Raw genomic sequence first — 22,161 nt, 5'->3', positions numbered from 1 at the left:
TCCACGTTCTACTCACTGCAGTCGTTTACTTTGATACTGCAGGTCTTTGGTGCTCTGTGACTACAGCATTTAGGCTTTTACACCAGTCTTACAGAGTACTGCTATTTTTTTCCTGTAAAATATGGTCCTTGTTCAGAAATAATTCCGAATCTTTCAGAAATTGCCTTTTTTTTTTCAAATGGGATGAGTTCAGAACAATTTTGAGTTTATGCACTGATCTAACTACATGTCACATCAAGACAAGTTGGTCTGCATCTAAGATTTTAAAGTACTGTTATAATTAAAATAAAAACTTTAGATGATGTTGATCTGGACTCAACAGAGATTATGTTCCTCCTTACCTAAGAAATCTTTTTTATTTGAGTGCCTTAAACTGTCAGAAACCCAAACAATGCAGCTCCAAATTGTAAAATCACAATGTCATGATTTTATGTTAAATAAAATCAAACTTGTCAATCAACATTTCAACACTTGAGTATCCAATCTTTTAATCAAAATCAATTTAAACTAAGAGATGAACGTAACTGACCAAAATTGAACTATCCAAAGTTTGAGTTACATCAACAGGATTTTAAGTCTCTACACTGAATGTTCTGTTAATGTGACACAGTAAAACCAGAGCTGTATGAAACTGAAATGTTTGTACTGTTTTATCTGCAGTATTAGGAATTACATTAAAGGAATTCTTGAGTATGGAAGAGTAATAGTTATATTAACATCATGAGTTTCTGTCAAAAGCATTGACTATACCAGGGAGTTTAATAGTATATATATTTTTTCTCAGTGAAACCAAGTCCTCCAGTCAATGTCACCCACTATCAGACCATAGAAGCAGAGCTGTTTGTCCAGTGGGAAAGTCCACCACACTTCGATGCAGCTCAGCTGAGATACGAGGTTCGATATAATACCAAAAGTGACCTGGCCTGGCAGGTACAGTAAAAACTCACCTTTAACAAGTTGCTTTTGCAAACACAGCTGTTTTTGCTCACCTCATCCCTCTTTTTCTGTCCAGGTGGTGTCCGTCACGGGAGAGCCTCGGCTGTCGTTGGATCTGCAGCCCGAACAGGAGTACACCTTCCAGGTTCGCTGCTCCAGATTGGACGAACCTCCTCTTTGGAGTGAATGGAGTGCACCTTACAAATTTTACCAGTACAGTAAGAACCACTGCATTCCTTTTATAGTACGCAGAAAGATCATTCACAAGCTCTTTCCATTTTATCATTAATTATTGAGACTTTGGATGACTAACAGTCTCTACTAAGATGTTCTGTAACAAAAATGACCTTTCTTTATATACAGTATCTGCTTCATATGTGCTTAAAGTGTAAAACTTAAAGAGTCTTGAAAAGTGACATTTTTTTTAAAAATTTAGCCAGTAATTCAAAATTATTTTAACAACATTTTAACCTACACATAGATACGCAGAGAGATTTAAAGCTGTTAAACATTCACATTTTATACAAGGAGTAAATGTGTTTTTAGAAAAGTCACCCTGCAAAAAAAAAACAATAAAATGAAAAGTTTTGAAAACTCTCATTTAATTTTAATAAAAGAGAGCAAGAAATACTAAATACTAACTAAGGCTCTAATTTTTTTTTAATTTGTTTTGCATATTAAAAATAGTCCAAGCTTGGATGTTTATGGGTGAAGGCTACACTAAGAGCTATAGCTTTCATTATCTTAAATAAGCGGATTATCATAAGTCGTTTTAAGTCTTAAGTAAACATTGAAGGTAAGTTGGAGAGTTTATTGAGGAAAAGGATCAGAAAAGGTGAAAATCTTACATGTTTTGACATTTTTCCTAATTTACAATTAAGTCAAAAAGAGTAGAGCAGCAATGTCTTTACATTTTCATATTTGTCTGCCTCCATTTCTGAAGAATACTGTAACGAAAAAGGTTAAATTACATTTTTCCAATTCTGTGAAAAAACTTTGAAAGAATAGGCGCTCCATTTTATTATTATCTTTCTTTCAGGGTCTCTGACATCTTTTTATCTTCTTTTCTTAAACATGCCTTCATCCCACAAAATAAAATGACAAATGCTTGTCATAAACAAAAAATGAAACCTTACGAAAAACATTCTTCGGTTATTTTCCCTCTGCAGTCGTGACGTACATCCCTGAAAAGATGGTGGCGCGGGCGGGGGAGAGCGTGACAGTGTATTGTCTGTTCAACAATCGCAGCATGAACGCCAGTGAGGCCGTCTGGAAGCTCAACTTCCATCAGCTGCTTCACAGCAGTCAGTCAGTCAGCGGAAGAGTAAGAAAAGCTCACTGCAGCTAAAAAAACAAACTCTGGTAATCAAAAAAATCTAAATTTTGGTTTTATTTCTATGAAAAACCAGGTCAGCAAGATCACAATGCGTGCTTCAGAGAGTCGGATGTATGACTTGTTGACGTGCACACAAAAGGCAGCTCTCCCATACAGCCAGATCTCCATAGAAGGTGAACTTTGTTATGAAAAATACTTTTTTGTGAAATATTTAGAAATTTGTATATGATTAAAATTGAACAAACTGAAACGTTTTGGTGGTACAATCAATTATCAGCATATTAAAGAAGCCTAATTTTTTATTTATTTAGTAAATAAAAGCAGGAAAGAAGGGGATCACATGCGACAATAAGTTCTCTCTGTTTGTGTTTCAGGGGCTTCCCTTGATATAAGATGTGAAACCAACGGGAATATGGATACTATGGAGTGTAGCTGGAACAGCACACAATGGTTATCCTTTAATCTTCAACACAAGTAAAGCAACAACTTTTCCATCTGTGTGAAGAAATACATGTTGTTGTTTAAGTCAGACTACTCAGGTTGTTGAAAAACAGGAAGTGTTACACACTTCTGTCTGGAATTGCACTTGGACAGAGGAAAGTTTGTCTGAGAGGTCAAGTCGGTGTCAGCCAGGCTCATTAAAAAATGAAGTCAACAAACCGTCAAAGCTAAGCAGAGAGAATGATGGGAAACAAGGAATAAAACAGAGCAGAGGGACATAAGATTCCTTTTCTAATTTGGACATTTGCGTTGTTTAAAACGTCAACATAATCCTCTAACTAAATCTAATTTCTATTTTAAAAAATACATTTTGCTTCTATTTCATGACTATATACATGAAAAGAAAAGTAAGAGGATTAATTAACAAAGTTTTTGTTATTTAGTTTAAAGATTGAAAATCAGAGAAATTCACGTTTTTTACTTAGAAAAGAAATGGCACAGTAAAACCAAACTTAATGTTAAATGGGAAAAAAAAAGTTACTCTTAAGTTTGTTCATAAATTATTCTTGATTGACAAAAAACCTGCACTCTGGTGAATAGTAAGGAAAGCCATATTTTGCCCACAGCAGCCTTGATCTTTTAAAAGTTAATACAAAAAAAGCAATATCTTCAAAGGATACTAACTTAGCCTTTTGTTCCCTTTAGTTTATTTACATGCTGATGATTTAATAAGTAAGCCTGGTGTTGTAAATAGTTTTTTTCAGCTTGAGACTAACTGTAAGCACATCATTTAGTTGTGACTGTTTATTGGCAGGTGGACTCACATGTCCTGTGAAAGGATGAAGGAGAAGGAGGAAGCTGGTGATAACGTGGGAAAAATCGTAGATGCTTGTTACTCCATCAAGCCACGAACCTGCACCTTTAAGCCGCTGCGTTTTGGCTGCTACAAACTGTGGCTGGAATTGCGAACTGATTCCGGTTCCGTTCGCTCCAAACCCATCTACCTTTCGTCTAAAGGTCAAGGTGAGCCGTGCATGCGGAGCACATCTTAACTTCATTTTGCCTCTAAATATGGAGTAATTCTTAGAGACTGCATAAATAAAAGTGGGCCTATTTTGACCCTCCTGTAGTAAAACCATACACACCCACTAATGTGAAGGCAGTGACCCTGAGGAGTGGGGTCCTCAGCGTCACATGGGAGCCTCCGTCTCTGCCGATTGATGGTCTCCAGTATGAGCTGCAGTACCACCCACTTTCCACTGTGAAAGAGGAGTGGAAGGTGAGCTTGAAACAAACACATTGTCTTTAAAAAAGTGTTTACATGGAAATGATTGCAGAACAAAGCAATGATTAGTCCCACTGCCTAATTAACAAGAACCACCAAAAATAATTTTAAATAAGAGGGAATTCTTTCTTGTGTCATGGGTTAAATTAATCCGGAGCTGGAACAAATGGGCAGTCTGTTTGCTTTAGTAACTCAAATATAAACCTGTCTTTTCCACAGGTCCAGAGGAGCAAGCAGCCTCCCCCTATGACAGTCCAGGTACCGGAGATGTGCCGTTCGTACGTGGTTCAAGTGCGCTGCATGCACATCGCAGGAAAAGGCTATTGGAGTGAATGGAGTGACTTGATCTACTCCACGCCAAACAACAGTAAAGGTAGAGCAGCTGATCTGAACTTCAAAAGCTACATACACATTTGATGTGTGTTCTTGAATGTTTAGCACATGGTGTTCACACTGGACAAGCAGGGAGGGGCTTCTTCTTCTTATTTTGTCTGTTTACTGGCGCACATCCACCACCTACAGTTGACAAAATGTCAGAGTGTTGCAAATTTTGCGATTTGGGGATGGAAACGGTTCAGTTCATTGCTAGCATCCAATGGTAGATATGGATTACCATCATGTGGCCCTGGTTTATCTAAACAATTGCCAAAGTTGTCAGGCTCTTCGCCGTGTCTGGGTTCACTAGATAAACCAAAAACCATATTTCATCACCAAATCCCCGATTGGTAAAAGTTTGACCTGGTTTAACTGGCAATGTGCGTTGTGTTTAATGACCATGGGTTTTATGCGTAGAGCCCACAAGTGGTTTTAAAACCTTGCATAGTGAGAGTACTGAATGTGAAAGTGTGCATTTACCTGCGTTTACATTTTTATTGGAAGTGGCGGCTTGAACGCGCATTGCTGAGGGCGGTGTGAACCTAGCTTAACACAACACAGAAGTTTATGTACAATATCTTGGTTAAAATAATATCTCAATTGAAATTATCATTTGTGACCCTTTTGCTTCTGGTAATTACGGCACACATAAAAACCTTAGTGAGGAAAAACTGCTACCGTTCTAACATTTGGTGATCTGACTCCTCTTCAGCTCCAGAACGGGGTCCTGATTTCTGGAGAATTCGTCAAGATAATCAACACATAAACAAGTCCAACATCACTTTGCTTTTTGAGGTACAAACGCAAAACCTGCTAAAAATAATGCAGATTGATTTAGTTTTAAGTTGGAAACACTGTTTGAACCACTTGGGTTTGTTTGGCAGCACTTCCCAGGTACATGGAACTCTTACTGCGTGGATGGCTTCATTGTCCAGCACGAGGCGTCGAATAGATCTGTGGTGAGAAAACAGATCAACCTGGGCTCCTCCTACAGCTTTGAGTGGAACCAGGAGCCTCAGACTGTTACTGTGGAAGCCTACAACAGTCTAGGGAACTCCACCAACAATAAAAACATGACGCTGGGGAAAACGTCAAGACGTGAGTGAGAAGGGATCTAAGGAAACTCAAAAGAAACTCGTGACAGTTCAAGTTTATTCTGCAACATTTGCTGCTTCTCAATATCCCACTTAAAGTGGGACATTTAAGTGTCTAGGATGTTAAAGTGCCTAGCACAAGGGTTACTTGTGGTTGGGACTGTTTTCGTGTAGTAAGCCTGTCCCCCCTTCCCAACATCCATCTGTTTACATGCTCTCCTGCTTTTACGTCACATCTACCAGCTTTTTACAGCATCATTTTTTTTGTCCGCTCCTGATTAACAATTATTTAAATTAAGAATTTGTCAGATATGCAATTTTAATCTTAATCTTTTCTTTACATAGATCGTCTTCCAGCATGAGAAAGTGACAGATTGTTTATTAAAGATGATTGAAAAAAAACATTTAACAGCAGAAAAGTTATTTTATCCGTCTCCGATGAAGACCAGACTAAATTAATATTCTTTTCATTTTCACTGCAATATTTTTATCACAGCAGTTTTGGATAATCATAACACCACTTACTTGTTGCTGCTCTAATGCACACAGAAAATCCAGAAAACATCTATCATTGGAGACACAAAACATTTCCATTATGCAGCTTTTCAAAGCTCGGGGTAGAAAGGGAGCCAGACTCATAACTTTACTGACATCAAATTACACAAAATTCATGTTCTGCATTATTCTGGGAATAATGATTCAAAAACTGAACATTTCTTGTTATTTGTTTTTCTAGAAAATGCTGTTTTTCATTTATGTGTCTTTAGCAGACGTACAACAAAAACACACCAGTGTGTATGACAAATATAAGGTAGTGTTGTGTAACAATGACGCAGCTTCATTAATTGAGAACGTCACTGTTAAAAATTCCGATTCAAGCCAGAAGCAGGAAGTTCAGCACTTGTGGCTTTATCCATGGTCATTATTTCTACAGCAGGGGAGGCTGACATTAGCAAAGGCAGGTGAACATAATGAGAAATAAAAATCTATCATATTATGTTTCTGCTTTGCAGGTAAAGCTGTGCATTCTGTCCATGCATTGGTGTTGAACAGCACCCATGTGTCTCTGTCCTGGAGCCTGTTGAATGACGGCATTGTGCCTCTGTTCATGGTGGTCCAGTGGTCGGAGTCCTCTGGCTTGAGTGGACTTAAGTGGGCCAGACTGCCTTACAGTAACCACGTTGTCTATATAAAAGGTACAATCTGGCTTTACTTATTTTCAGAAGTACTTTTATTGTTTCTCAGTTCAGCTGGTCTGAACAGGTGATCTCGGTTAAACTGGAGCTTCTCTGGTGGATTTCAGGTAGTTTTTCTCGCTCTGAAGACTACAGCTTCCACTTGTACCCTGTGTTTGCTGACATGGAAGGGGAGCCGATGTATATAATAGGTATGCCAAGTCTTTAAATTTTTTTTCTTCCATTTTAGAATTAAACCTTAAAAATGTTAATAAATATCTGACATTTTTTTCAAATGTGTTACAGCTGCTAAAAGAAACCCTGCAGCCTACATGATCATAATGTCCATCTCCTTTCTTTGCATCCTGCTTCTCACCCTGGTTCTCACACAAAATCAGTAAGAACAATTCTTTTATCTGCTTGACCTGCAATTTGTCATCTTTTTTATTTGCTAATTTCTGGCCGTTGTGTAAAGCAGATTAATCTTCGAGGCAGACACCTGTAAGCATTGATAAATGAGTGCAATCTCCGAGGTTCAAAGTAATTCAGCACTCAGAGACATTAACAGTGGCAAATGAAAGGTTTGACATTTAACAGGTCACCAGGGTGTAATTGCATTTTATGTTTCGCTAAGAGGAGGTCAGTCATGTGCATTTTCAAGGCAGAAAAAGTTATTTTTTTCAGACATCTCTTGGATTTTGACTTTCCTAAATTAGATGTAAATTTGAAAAACATAGGTAAGATTGTAACAGGATTCATTTAGATCATTTATTTCAACTTATTTTAGTTAAACTGTGGCTTTATATCAGTAGACTAACTTAAAAGGGAATAAGGAAAAATATATGTGTGATTTCAGTGGTTGGTTCATTTTGAAAAGTGCTGCTTTTCTTTTTTAGAATAAAAAGAAATCTGGTTCCCAACCCAAAGAAATGCTCCTGGGCGAAAGGAATAGACTTCCAAAAGGTAATTCTGCAAAAGAAAGCACAAATGATTGAGACAATTTCTTCTTATTTGGCCTTTTAAAATAGTTTGCGTGTCACAGCCCTTCTTTAAGCAATGATGGGCATTAGATTTGGAACTATCTACTACTATCATTACAGGAAGTACTCATTTTAACTCAGACCATCAAGTTTACAGAAGTGTTGGCTGCTCAGAATCTTCTGTTTGGTTTGGCTTGTTTTTTAGTCATAGGCAACCTAATCAAAGGCATTTTTTGTCTATCCAGGTGGACACCTTTGACCTGTTTCAACCTGCAGAAGGTCTGCAGATATGTCCCCTGCTGCCCTCTGACAACATCATCTCCAAAGTCATCATTATGGAGAAAGTGGAGAAGAGGGCATTTATGGAAACCCAGCTAATGTCTCTGAATGATGACTCCGTCACTTCTTCATCTGCCTGCCTTGCTCCTCCATTTGAAAGGTCTTGTTTGGATGCTTCAGCTCCTTCAAGTCAAAGTTTAGATGAGGCAAATCAGGCGGATCCCATAGTACCAGTTGATAGTTCCACTTCGTCTTCAGTGAGATATGCCAAATTGCTGCTCCCTTGTCTGAAGCAGGAAAAGCAGCCTGGTAACCCAGACAAAGACGGCAGCGGCAGCAACTCCAGTGATGAAGGCAACTTTTCTGCAAACAATTCAGAAATTTCAGAATCTTCTCCCACTGGCCTTTGGGAGCTGGACAGCTGTCACAGTGCAGAGATGGATGACCAGAGGCGCTTCTGCTCCTACGCCTCAGAGGGGGAACTTTCAGAGATCTCCGAGCACGAGGCCGTCATGGAGCAGAGGCGAGAACAGACCCTTTGTTATCTACAAATAGGTTATCCTGACGAAGATGAGGAGAGCGCAGAAGAAGTGCAAAGAGAGGAGGAGGAGAAACGAAAAGAGCAACCCGCCAAAGATGCAAGTCTGAACGGAAAAGACTTTTTTGTGCCATTGATTTGTGACTTGTCCTCACAGTACATGCCTCAGTACAGAACTGCTGCTTACAGGAGCCAGCTGGTATAATCAAACAGAGAAGCTCCAGTTCTGAAAAAAAGTGAAATAAAATGCAGGCTTTGGCCTTCACCAGAAAAAAGCCTTTCACTAAGATACTGTGCGGTGCAGAGCTTTACAATGTGAAAAAAATAACAAAAACTGAGGAATATTACACATTCATCGGTGCTGCTATTGTGTTCTGTGGCTTCATGTGTGCAAGTTCAGTAATGTTGTCGCAACATACGCTGAGAAAAAAACGAGTTTATAAAGATTAGCAGGTAGAGTGCGTAAAATAGGGGAGGAGGCTCACAAACAACAATCCCCGAATTAAAATAAGATTGTAAAACCCTAAATATAGAAAGCAAAAGTTAACATCATCCTTCATGGATCCTTCTGGGATTGTTTTAATGGAAATTCATCCTCCTATATATTAATGTGCAAAATTAAAGAGCTTCAAAGAAAATTAAGAAAGACTACTTTTTTGTGCCCTTCCACAAATGGAAAACATTAATATAATTTTTAAAAATTGGGTGATTTTAAAAGCAAGCGTGCGAATAAAGATTTTTTAATCCCAGAGAGCGAATGCATTTGAAGGTCACACCAACTAAAGCTGAAATGTTTATTTCATGTTTTTAAAATGTCTAGTATTTTTTGAAAGTGTGAAATTTCTCGTAATTGCTTGTAACAGATAAAGAAAAAAAAGCACAAGTCTTGAGTGATAATAAGCATTTTTTTCTGAAGATTAAAAAAGGTGAAGCAATGAAAAAATAATTAATAAATATTGTTCTTTATGTATGTGTCTATGTTTTGGGGTATTTATTGGTACTGTTTTTGTGGAGTAAACATTTTTTGCATCAGTGAAGTGCTTTAATTCATAAAAAATCTAATTATTTGTGAAACATCCGAACTGGAACTTGGATTTATGGTACATGTTTCAAAAATAAAAATTCCTCTTCCAAGCAGAGCCACCATTAGTTCATGTGCTGCTTTTTCTCCCAGAGTGCACCACTAATAACTTCTGAGACAATGACCCAGAGCAGCCCTGCTCTAGTAGTCTTTTACAAACTCTCTTTAGCCCTTGTGCTATCTTAGATGACCCCACCCTTACTTTGACGTGTTCTCCCTACCATGACAAAGGTGGATAAAGGTGGAAAGATTTCATGTCATCCATGGACACCAGCGAAGATCACAAATCCTTAAAGAAAAAAGGTTCAGCGCACTGTCTAGTGGGTCTAGATGACCCAACTCCCAATGTTAAAGTGCCTAGGATAGCACAAGGGTTACATGAACTCAAGACCCATATAAGATGATGGAACATAGAGCCGCTGCTCCTCCATATCCAGAAAAGCCAGTTGAAGTGGCTCGAGCATATAGTGATGGCCAAATCAACACCTCCTGAAGAACAATAGACTGTGAAAACAATGGATGACACCCATAGAAAATGTCTTATCTCCGGTTCTCGCAAAATGAGGCCAAATCCCTCACCATTGCTTCCTGACACCGGCGCCGCCAAGTTGAAACCAGTCGACATCTATGGCATTGGTGACAGTGGTTGCCATAGATATAATGACTCAGAGTGACTCAGACCAATCACTGTCGACTGGTTTCAACATGCTGGTGCCAGGATGCAATGGAATTTCCTATTTGGGAACACAAGAACGGATAGGTTGAGCTGTCCATTGTTTTTACAGTCAATTACTGTAAAATACGACACAACTGGGCTGAGAACGATACTCTGTTGGATCATTTCAGTTAAAAATAGTTCAATCTGCTGGTTGTCTGTTATTAATACATCAGAGCACACATGAATTCTGGGGGATGTCCCACTGGGCGGAGACCCGGGGGAATGACCCAGCACACACACTCCGAGAGATGTAGTCTATCGGCTGGTCTGGGAATGCCTCAGGGTCCCCCCAGAGGGGGGCATTTGTCTGTCTATACTTGGGTGGGTTTTCCATTGGCTTTGTGCAGGCCTCATTAGACCATACATTCCTGCAAGTCAATTTTGCCTTTGTCACACCTAATTGTTTTTCAAATCATGTGACATGTTGTGCAACATGTGCAACCTGCCGGTTAAAATACCTTAAGTATTCAACAATTCTACAGACTAATAATAAAACTTAACCTCACCAAATTAACCCTTGTGCTATCCTATGACCTCACCCTTACATTGACCTGTGATCCCTACCATGACAAAGGTGGATGAAGGTGGAGAGGGTTTCATGTAATCCATGGACACCAGTGAAGATCACAAATCATTGAAGAAAAAAGTTCAGCGCACTGTCTAGTGGGTCTAGATGACCCCACTCCCAATGTGTGCCTAGGATAGCACAAGGGATACAGAACATCCCACATGCACATGTTTTGAGTAACCACAAGGTGGCAGAAAAGTGCAAGAAGTGCCGATTGAGTTGTTCTTCATGAATGTTGAGAATGTTTGTGCATTAATCATCATTATTATTTATTGGGTTTGCCATGGAAGAACATGATGACGAAGCATGGGTCTGCCTTTGGCAAAGAGTCTATAGTTGCTGAACTGGAGTGACTGTAGACGAGAAACATTTCAGAAAGGTATCTGGCACAAATGTTTCAAACAGTTATTAAAAGAAAAAATGAATTCCATCTACTAAAGTCATACCGTGTCTTGTGAAGTGACCCATTTTCTAGGATGACTCTTGCAGCAGATCTTTGTACCCACTTCCTGTTCTACAAATTAACTGCTTTAAAATAGGCAAAGACAAACCTGCCTAATGTCTGTGGAATCACACAAACAATTCTTAAAGCTGGCTTGACCCTCTTTTTTTAAATTAACTCATTTCAGTGAGAACAGGTGAAACTAAAGAGTTGATGGTATGGATACTATCTGTGAGATGATTAGATTATTAATGAAAAATTATGGGTTCTACAACACCAATCAGCAAATCATGTAAAGATATTCTTACCTTTAAGTTGGAGTCTTAAAAATTAGAACATATTCTCAGCTATACTATGCAGAATAGCTGCAAAAAGGTTACTGAAAGACTGAACAAAAGCCTCCACATGATAATTGTCCTTTAATAACTCTGGTTCAAACAGTTATCAATGACATTTTTTATTAATAATTTGTATTTTAAATCTAATGTTTTATGTGGAGAACAAAAATCTACAGGATCAGGTTTTGTTCATTCATAATTTGCATTGTTGTAAAATACAGTTAGTGATCTGACAAGTTGAACAGACTGAACATGTAACATTTATGTTTGTAAGTATGAGCATGCCCGCTCCAGTTTTAACCATCAGCCCTGTTTCTGTGAAACAGAAGAAAGATTTAATACCTTGACAATGCAAATCTCTAATTACCTGGCAGTAATTCACGCAGCAGGACAGTAAGCAGTGATTTGTGTCCCTGTTGGCTTAGAAGACCTTAAAATCTGGGGAAAAGATCAGACTGCGTCAAAGAGTCTGTGACTTTCACGTAATCAAGAAAATCAGCCTTTTTTGATTGTTTAAAACCAGGTGGTGTCTGATAATCTTCTCATACTCAAACTCTTAATCTGTTAGATCTTAATTTACCTTTAAAATACACTGAATCCAAATTTACAGTTGAACGTTTTTAAAGGTGGAAAAAAAGTAGCTACAGTATGTGTTTGACAAAATAATTTGTGTCTTCTTTGGATTTTTGGGTGGATGTAAGCCTCTGCTGACCTCTGGGGCCTGTTACTGTCAAGCAGGATTTATGTATGATGCTTTCTTTTCTCAATTTTTTTATATGCTTTTAATTTCCACAACCCAATCTACCTCACCAGACACCTGAAAAATGTTTTTTTTTGAGGATTCTTATTTATATTTTAGTGCTTTAGATAAAAAAGACAATTTTTGACAAAACAGTGAATTAAACTTGAAAGGGTGGGCAATCTTATTGATTTATTGATTTTTTTTATCCATTGTCTTGCATTTTTTGTGTGTGTGATAATTATTGAAAAAAATTTCAGTACAAAATTTCATTGCAAATAGTTTTTGACAAAAAAAATTCTGAATGTATTTTTGCAGCTATACACTAACTATTTTGCAGCTATACACTAACTATTACAGTAGATGTCTGATCAACGTGTATCATCTGATTCTGATGTGGAGAAAAGTGGCTTATCATTTCAGGCTTTGAACCAATATGAAGACATTACAACACATCAGTAACAAAGAGTGTTGCAGAATATTGCATAGCCAACGTTCTAAGTGATTTACGTTGATTATGTACTTTACTATTTTAATGTGTTGCATTTCAGCAAAAGGCTACTTTTCTCTGCTTCAGCACACGCTGGAAGTAATTGGATAAAAAGTGAATGATTTACGGTAAGTGAAAGAACGTCAACACTGAGGTTAAAGCTCCAGTGTTAGAGGGTGACAGGTTAACAAAACAAATAAAATAATTTGAGTCACGAATAAACTGACAAACACCTACCTCGCATTTCAATAATAGATTATCGATCAATTAAAGTAATCTTTAAACCAAAGAATTTGTTTTTGTAATCCCCCCATGAGCCACATGAATGCACCTGCAAACATATGCAAACCCCAGCCAACATGCATCTCTATAACAGACAAATGTCTTCACTTAACTCTTGTGCTATCTTAGATGACCCCACCCTTACATTGACGTGTTCTCCCATGACAAAGGTGGATAAAGGTGGAAAGATTTCATGTAATACATGGACACCAGTGAAGATCACAAATCATTGAAGAAAAAAGGTTCACAGCACTGTCTAGTGGGTCTAGATGACCCACTCCCAATGTTAAAGTGCTTAGGATAGCAGAAGGGTTACGAAGCTGAAAGAAGCAGAAACATGAGACAGCAAAAAAGAAGTCAGTGTAATACATTATTTTTGTAATGGAATACTGACAAAAATGGATTGGATTTTTCTACTCTTTTCCAGACACTTAAAGCGTTTACACTTTGTGTCCATTATTCATTCAATTCTCATTCACACTTGGTGATGATGAGCTGGGGGGAGCGTGGATCAAACTGCCAACCCTGCAACCATTGGCTCACCGGCTCAACCACCTGAGCCACTGGTACCATAATAATGGTCACCATTATTATTGGTAATGAAACCACAAAACTTCAGTATTTGGGACAACAGGAGTGTTTGTTATTTGGTTTGATACACAGTTAGAAACACTGTTTTTTTGCACCGACATTTAAACCCCTAATATTCAGCGCTTCTGAATAAGATAATGGTTTTAGTGGTCATATATTCTAAGTTTAAAATCTATGCATTAATAATGATTTGAAAAAGTCCAACTAGGGCCCACTTTAGCTCGACTTCATACTTTTCACTTTACTATAGCTAAAAAGTCCGAAGTTACTTTGAATTTAAAACTATCAGGCTACAGAAGTACTAAGAAAGCAGATCAAACAAAATTGGAAAGCAACCATGTTGATCCAGAACGATTTGACTGATGATATTTGCAGCAGATCCCGTCCCTCTTGTTTGTCAGAGAAACGTGAGCTGTACATGAGTCCTTTAAAAAAATGGGGCCAGCCTTGTCAGTCAGCCTTGTCTGCTGTAAATGGGTCAACTGGTTGAAATGCCTCCAGATCAGTCAGTCCACAAAGCATGCTTGTCTCTGACTAACAGGGGGAAAGAAGTTTGGGTGAATAGCTCTTTTTTTTCACTCTGACACTCAATGAAAGGCTAATTGGTTTGGGGTCCACTACAGGCGTGTGGCAAAGCAACACCACCGACTCCTTTGCAAGTTTCCCTCTGTTTTCTGACAACGCCTTAAGGAAATATTCCTTTGATATTTGAACAAGCTAAGTAAGTTTTAAGCCCAAAGGGTCGAGGCCCATTTACTCTTTGAACACGGTCAGCACTTTTGCATAACTGCCCCAGTAATTCCACACTTCATTTATTTCACAGAAGAAGACTGCTGAAACTGCGACATAATTCGTGATAGTGATCTGTGTGAGCCATGACCAGTTGTGATTACTGTTTTTCTCAGTCGCTTTAGTACAATTCTCAGATCAGAATGAAATTCCCAAAACTATTTGTTCAATCTTCACATCATGATGTCACTTGTGCACATCATATAAGCAGTTTCTCACTTCTTTGAACAAGTTGCAATTGCTTTGGTACATCCATGCAAATGATTATGTACAATTCTCTGCTCTTTGCTACATTATCAATTGTTTATGTCATGTTGATCAAAATGTATTATGTAGTTCACTGTGCAATAGTCTTACTCCTCAAAACACCTAGTCATTAGTTCATCGTATAAGTCATTAACTGCAAAATGGTTGACCAAGTTGTCATAATGTGACAAACATATTTCGCTGCATTCCAAGAGAGGATATTCACTGTGATGTGGATGAGAATTTGTGGCCTAACATACAGGAATGACAAGAGGTGTAGGAAGACCACACCAATTCCTACTGCACTGCCTGTACTATTGGACAGATTATTGTCCTCTCTTTTTTTCCCCTTTGTGTTACTGTTTGCAGTGGGTTTTTTCTATGTTGGTATGACATGGTCTGTCAACAAATTACAATATGAACAATAAAAGTGTAAATGTGAATCTTGTCCAGTCTCTTGCAGTCACACAAAAAGGTGAACTTACATTTTACAATAATTGTCATCAAAACTTTAGCCATAGTTTACATCAGAACCTCCCTCTAAAGTACACAGTTATATTGACAACATGACTAAGTAATTTGACTGTCTTGTTCGTAGACAATGACACAAGGACTTGACATTCTGATGGCACTGACATGTTCAATGACATAAAGACTTAGTTTTGAGGGTTGAAATAAAGATTTTGAGCAAGTTACAGGCTTTTGCCAGAAATCCATAGTGTTTTGCTGTTTGTACAAATTGTCTTGAGAAATGCACACATGTATTTGCAAACTTCAATTCTGATCTGAGAATTGTACTAAAGTGACTGAGAAAAACTGTAAAAGTCATTTGTGATCTTGACTTGTTTGTTGTAAAAATAATGACTTTGAAAGTCCCCCGAGACTCAAAGCAAACTAAACTTAAAGTACAATTTATAAAATAAAATAAAAAAGACTTTGTTTTGATCAATTTTTTTCACAATCAAATTGAGGGGAAAAAAATCACCAGATATGCAAACAATTTTAACCTCTCACTTGGGTTTTTTACCAGTGGAAAACTGATCTACCCGTTTTTTTGTTTGAGATTATAAATGCTTTATTTTCCTTTCTTACGTGAGTTACCGTCCAGTAGGTATCAATTGAATTTGTATATTTACAAGATAATTTTTTACAAACTATATCTAACGTGTGTTATGTCATATGACTTATGATCATATTTATATGGTCCTTATGTTGTAGGATGTTGTTTCAGCTTATTTTGGCAGGTCAAACATAAATAACTGTCAGAAATAAAAGTCAAAAATCCAATTTTCCCTGAACATCCTGGATTTTGTATTACCTCTTCTTCTAAATCAGAGGTCTTTGTTCACTTACACTGACTGCAATAATGACCTAAAATGGGATAAAACATATGTAATGAATTCCATTTCAGTAGTAAGGCAAAAATGCACATTTTATTTCAGCCACACTAATGCAAAACATATGGCTTTGTTGTGTTATGGTTTCCTTCCCTTCACCATCTTTGTTTTGCAAATAGATTACAGCCATTCCCCAAACTCCGGCCTCTGCTGACCCTAACCCACACTGGGCTATGTCACTTGGTGGGAACACCACAGCCCAGTTCTGCCCCTTTGTTTGCATCCCTCAGATTCCCATAGAGCCCAGAGACCTCTGCAGCAAAAACACTCAGCAGTAGCGAGCAGCCTGTGGGACGGCCTGACGCATTCCATCGTCTGGGAACTTCCTAAAAAACAGAGCATCCAAGTATGTATAAAAGAAAATGAGAGGAGGTGAGCAGGGAGCAAAAACAATACCAGAGAGATAAAACTTGAATTTTTTTTTCATAATTTCAGCTAAAAGACACAAAAAATCTGATTCTCAGAAGTGAGTCCCACAATTTCTAAGTCAAAGTGATAAAAACCAAATGCAATAAAAAGAGGGTGGATCAAGCTGAGATTCATAACTAAATAAAAAATAATGGCTTTATGTAAACTGGAATCTCCCCTAACACACATCTATGGGAAAATAAATTCAAATTCAAAACTTAGTCACGTTTCCAAGAAAATGTTCGAAATTCTTATTTCACTGCAGTGTTTTAAAATCAAAAAATAGATTCTATTTCATACTAAGTGGACACCACATGCATTTTTTTGCACTAAACTCATAGAAGAACTGATAGAAGTTGTGATTTACCAAAATGTACCTTATTAACCTATTCATCACATTTACTCTCTAGGAAAAGAAAAAATAGAAGCTCTTCATTTTTCTAGTTTGAACTGTTGACTGTATGATATATATCTGGACGTCTCCCATAGAAAATGCCTTGCTTCCAGTTTCATCAAACTGAAATCAATTCACTCGCCATTTTTCCGCGATGTATCAGTCGTCAAGTTGGAACCAGGAGTTCTCAGTAAGCCGTGATTGGTCCGTCTATTTATCTATAGCAACCAACCAGGAGTGAGCATGCTGGAAGGCCACACCCCTTTCACTGAGAGTGATCTCAGGAGAATCTGTCAATCAAAAGCTTCCAATGTTCGACGTGTGGCCACTTGCTTTTATTGAGCCATCTGATTGGTCAGTTTAGAACTTGAATAACTAGTGCTACAGCAAACATTTGAGAAAAAAATAGGATTGATAAGAAGAACATAAAAAAGGTAGTAGAGCAAGAATGGTTATCCTGACAAATATATAGAAAGCTGTTTATTTCTCAATAGAAGTCTATGGGACCAGCGGGTACTTCCTATTTGGAATGCAAAGGGGGAGGGGTTGCTCAGTCCAGAACTCATTTACTTTCAACGATTTAACCACACATACCTATCTGTTTGAAACTAATTACTGAACTTCATTTTAATACTTGTTGACTTGAACAAATATTTAACTTTAAATTTAATTTGCTGCTAAAAGTATATCTGACATAAAGACATTTATGATCATAAGTGATGCTGCTCTGAGGTTAACTCAAGCCACACTTACAAAGTAAAAAAACAAGTCACTTTTATATCACTAAAGTGTTTTCAGGTGAAGTTTTTAAAACATGGAAGGGTACTGAAGGACATCACTGTCACAGACTGGTTGTCATGAATGGTTTACTCCTGAACCCTAATCATAGTCAAAACATGATAACAATTTGTTTTGTCTTCAGTAGGTGTGAGCAGCATCTGGATGGAGAAGTGAGACAATTTTGTCTCTCAAAAACATCAATAAGAAATAAAAAAAACTATCTTGTTTGTGTTTGTTAGATGCCAAAAAAAAGTTAAATTATAAGGTATGCAAACTGTCAATCTTTGTGTCCTCCATACACTGTGATCTTTTAAAAATAAAACAACCCTTTTTTGATTCACAGTAGAACCACTTTTACACTTAAGAGTTTTGTACCTGATCAGCTGATTGATAAAAAATCAATTTTTTAGTGTTTTAACAGCACATTAACCCTTTTGCTATCTTAGATGACCCCACCCTTGCATTGACATGTTCTCCCTACCATGACAAAGGTGGATAAAGGTGGAAAGATTTCATGTAATCCATGGACACCAGTGAAGATCACAAATCATTGAAGAGAAAAGGTTCAGAGCACTGTTTAGTGGGTCTAGATGACCCAACTCCCAATGTTAAAGTGCCTAGGATAGCACAAGGGTTAAGGTGTTTTCAATACTTGCTGCTGACTCTATTGTGTAAAAATAATCCACATGAGATAAGATCTAACTCTGTCCTGGCTTTCACCGACCCCAGGACATTTTCATACAGACTTTCATCACCTTCTAACCAACAACAGCAACACCTCAGTCAAAAAACACAGCCAGGGCATGTTTGTGTTACCAGAGAACTCATTATTGTGAAGGCTACCCTTCATCAAAATGACCTACACAAACAACATTCTCCAAATTTGAAATTACCCAGCAGTAACTATAAAAAAATTATCCTCTGATAATGCCAATCTTTTTTCAGAACAGGTGAAGTTTCCTCCTTTTGTTACGTACACACAAACAGAAATGTCCGTTTGTTTAATAAGGTGCCTTTAATCATTTTATGCAAATCTCTTGGATTTGTGGTCGTTTCAAGGCAGAGTGATGCCAAAAGTGCTATCAAATACAAATTGGACAGGGGTTTTTATTTAAATAAATGGAGAATGATGTTTTAAGATGCAAGGTTCAAAGCAAGCAAATGTTTGGGTGGCCCTCTGGATGCAAAAATACATACGTTTGAGATAACTATGGAGTTTGGGTCAACCTGAAAACAGGTTATAAATAAAAAACAGATAAATTAATATAGTGTGAGGGAATTACGGCTTGACTAAGCAACAGATGTTATTCCACATGTTATATGGAACAATAAATTGGCAATTTATTATTAACATTTTCCACTTACACAAAATAACCAGTTCTCTGAAATATTGTTCACAAATCTGTCTAAATCTGTGATAGTGAGCGCTTCTCCTTTGCCAAGACAATCCATCCCACCTCGCAAGTGTGCCATATCAAGATGCTGATTAGAAGGCATGATTGTTGCACAGGTAAGCCTTAGACTGGCCACAAGAAAAGGCCACTCTGAAATCTTCAGTTTTGTTTTATTGAGGGGGTCAGGGGACTCAGACAACCATTCAGTGGTCAGGGGACAGCCAATTGCATTTTCATCTGACCTGATCACCCTTAGCTGTCTCTTTTTGTCAGCAGCTATGAACCCAGCATGCCACACTGCAATAGAGAAAGTAATCATTGGGTGTACACCCATTATTGTTGCACTGTAGAGAGCAGGATCTGTCTGTTTCTCCTGAGGATTCTTGGGGAATGATGTCCCCACTAACCACTGACCCAAACTCTGTGTTGGTGTTCCTTTGTAGTGTTTTTACTAAAAGTGGTCTTAAAAGATGTAAGTAATCAATCAACCAGAAGCAAACAAACAGAAGCACAACATGTTCATCAAAAACGTGGACTTTACTGCAATAATCCAAACCAAAGTCCAATAGTTGACAGTTTAAGATGATGCCTTTAAAGTCCCACTCCGATGTGTGGTAGTGGTTTTGGTGCATTTTCAGCAAAATAATTATATATTTTAAAGCCAACTGAACTTAGACACTTCTGACAGTAAAGAGGTTTCCAATGTACTTTTTTCATGGATTGAATCAACAGACTCCCTGAACACCATCAGAGGAATGTAAAAGCGTGAAAATGGTTGTAATCACAGTTCCGGGGAGGAAGGGTGTAGCAATTTGGGTTTCTCGTAATAGTACAAACAAAACCATTTGCTTCTATGAGCTGTTGTATTTTGAGGCTCAGGATTACAGTGATGTCCAAAAACAATTTGGTAGAAGGCTAACATTTTGAAATAATTTAATTAACTTGGAAGTTGTATTTTACAGTTGCGCAGCATTTTTTTTTTTACTTGTAAATATATTTGTGTAAAAAAATTGCAATTCTGTTCAAGCAGGGGGATTTATGGTATACTGATCTTCTGGTTGTTCCCAGAAAGGTTATTTCCACATCTATCTGAAAGCACATCACTCTGTAGCATTAGGGACATCTGTGGAAAAAGCTATTGAGGGCTTCAAGTTTTCTACATCTGCATTGATTAGCAGGGCCAAATATCGATCAGCTATAGATGAAAAAGCACTTAGAGCAGTTTTACATTCAAAGATCGGATGTAACCGTAGCCAACAAAAGTTACATTGCATTTTAAACAGCATATCAACATATTAGAAAAGAAATATAAGCACATTTTCAAAACAAACATTTTTTTTAATTATCTTTATTATTTTTTGATAAGTTTTGATTTATATTTTTCATCAACAACCATAGTCAGATCATAACTGAACATTTTTCACTTTACAACAGAAATGCTTTTTTCAAATGTTTTTCTCTTGACACTGAAAATGCTGAACAACACTGACAAGTCATTCAAACAAGCAAGATTTCAATGCACCTGGAGGGTTTTCTTCTGCAAATCCTAAAAATTCCTTCAGGAAATGGAAATAAAACTTTTTTAATCAAGTATCGGGAGCCAGAAATTGATGAATTTCCTTGAAACTTATTGTAGAATTACATACATACATGCTACTTTAGATGGGATTAACCCTTGTGCTATCCTATGACCCCACCCTTACTTACATTGACGTGTTATCCCTACAATGACAAAGGTGGATAAAGGTGAAGAGGATTCCCCAGTGAAGATCACAAATCATTGAAGAAAAAAGGTTCAGCGCACTGTCCAGTGGGTCTAGATGACCCAACTCCCAATGTTAAATTGACTAGGATAGCACAAGGGTCAGGGGGCTTTAATACTGAACAAAGATGAAGGAAGTGTAAGAAAATCCAAAATTAAAACCTGACATGTTCAGCTTTGAAGTCTTGAAAAGTTTTTACTCAAAGATGGAAAATTGTTTTAAGCCATAATTATTGAAACAATCAAACATATTTGACATATTTAGCCAACATCATCATAAATTCTTGGGGGTTGAGATTTTATAAAGTTAGATTTTTTTAGGGGGATACACAAAAACATTTATTGCAATTTATTGTTTTTTTTAAATCTCCCATCCATGATTAAGCATCAAGTATTCTGATAGCTCTCTCCACATTGTTCTGCTCCCTGGCTTTGAAACTGCAGAGGCAGAGCTGAGCCCGCTTGCCCTCGTTGCCATGACAGCACTGTTTACGTCGATATCCACTTGTACGCAGGAGTGCCATTCATCTGGAGCTCAGAATAGCACGAGTGAGCGGGTGTACCTAAATGGAATAGTACTTCCCTAAAAATCAAAATGAGAATGAGAAGACATGAAGACATTTATAAGATCTTTGCACAAGTGGTTGTTCAAAAATATTGTCATAATTAAAGACTTCTAAAAGCTCCTACATGAAATAATCACTAGAGAACTTTGGAAAACGGAGCATGAGCAGTTTCTTCTGGCTCCCACACAGCCAGAGCTCATTAAATCTGCCATTTTGTTAAATGAAACAATGTTTATGGTCCATTTCTACACTGGATGTGCCAAGTGTCAAAACCCTAAATCATTATGGTTACAGTATATCTATAGCGAGACTCCTTGTGTAAGCAGATGTAATAGGTTTTACAGGATTGTTCCCCCTCCAGATTTTTTCCATATGTCTCAGCTTGTTTGGAAAAAAAAACCACAAACTAAAAAAACAGACCTTTCTTTTCTTTTTTGGGGGGGTGTTGGGGGCTAGTATTTCTTTAGCACAAATATGAAGGAGAAAAAGAGGTTTTTAAAAGAGTTCATGTCTGTAATGCGGTTGGAAACTACCTCGGTTAACAGGCGTTTATCTTATATTCGAAGAGACTGAAGGAAAAGCGTTGCTCTATGTCACAGAGTTCGGTTATATCTCAGTCATTTGTTTTTTTTTCCCAGTCCCACTGTTTCTGTGGTGGCAGCGTTTTGGTCCTGCCTCCCAGTGTGAGGGCATTTTGAACTCAGTATGTGTGAGTCTTGGCACAGAGTTAACATTTC

The 22,161-nt window shown here is 37.6% G+C and overlaps 1 protein-coding gene across 2 annotated transcripts in view; it reads left to right on the top strand.

The window, feature by feature from the left end:
* Window positions 1-9,588, top strand: part of lepr (leptin receptor) — a 34,484-nt gene extending 24,896 nt beyond the window's left edge. The window contains exons 6-20 of one of the 2 annotated variants that reach the window (XM_011474108.3): window positions 785-930; window positions 1,013-1,154; window positions 2,106-2,260; window positions 2,346-2,445; window positions 2,647-2,746; window positions 3,528-3,736; window positions 3,844-3,992; window positions 4,218-4,371; window positions 5,086-5,168; window positions 5,258-5,471; window positions 6,481-6,663; window positions 6,771-6,854; window positions 6,949-7,039; window positions 7,539-7,605; window positions 7,868-9,588. In XM_011474108.3, the coding sequence (XP_011472410.1) occupies window positions 785-930; window positions 1,013-1,154; window positions 2,106-2,260; window positions 2,346-2,445; window positions 2,647-2,746; window positions 3,528-3,736; window positions 3,844-3,992; window positions 4,218-4,371; window positions 5,086-5,168; window positions 5,258-5,471; window positions 6,481-6,663; window positions 6,771-6,854; window positions 6,949-7,039; window positions 7,539-7,605; window positions 7,868-8,644 (2,654 nt within the window). In that variant the 3' untranslated portion in view covers window positions 8,645-9,588. The remainder of the gene's footprint in view (window positions 1-784; window positions 931-1,012; window positions 1,155-2,105; window positions 2,261-2,345; window positions 2,446-2,646; window positions 2,747-3,527; window positions 3,737-3,843; window positions 3,993-4,217; window positions 4,372-5,085; window positions 5,169-5,257; window positions 5,472-6,480; window positions 6,664-6,770; window positions 6,855-6,948; window positions 7,040-7,538; window positions 7,606-7,867) is intronic. The other variant, NM_001160443.1, reaches the window with a different exon arrangement.
* The last annotated feature ends 12,573 nt before the right edge of the window (window positions 9,589-22,161 follow it).

Source organism: Oryzias latipes, chromosome 4 (assembly GCF_002234675.1).
Source record: "Oryzias latipes chromosome 4, ASM223467v1".
NCBI classification, from domain to species: domain Eukaryota; kingdom Metazoa; phylum Chordata; class Actinopteri; order Beloniformes; family Adrianichthyidae; genus Oryzias; species Oryzias latipes.
This window is presented reverse-complemented; position numbering and strand designations above follow the sequence as displayed.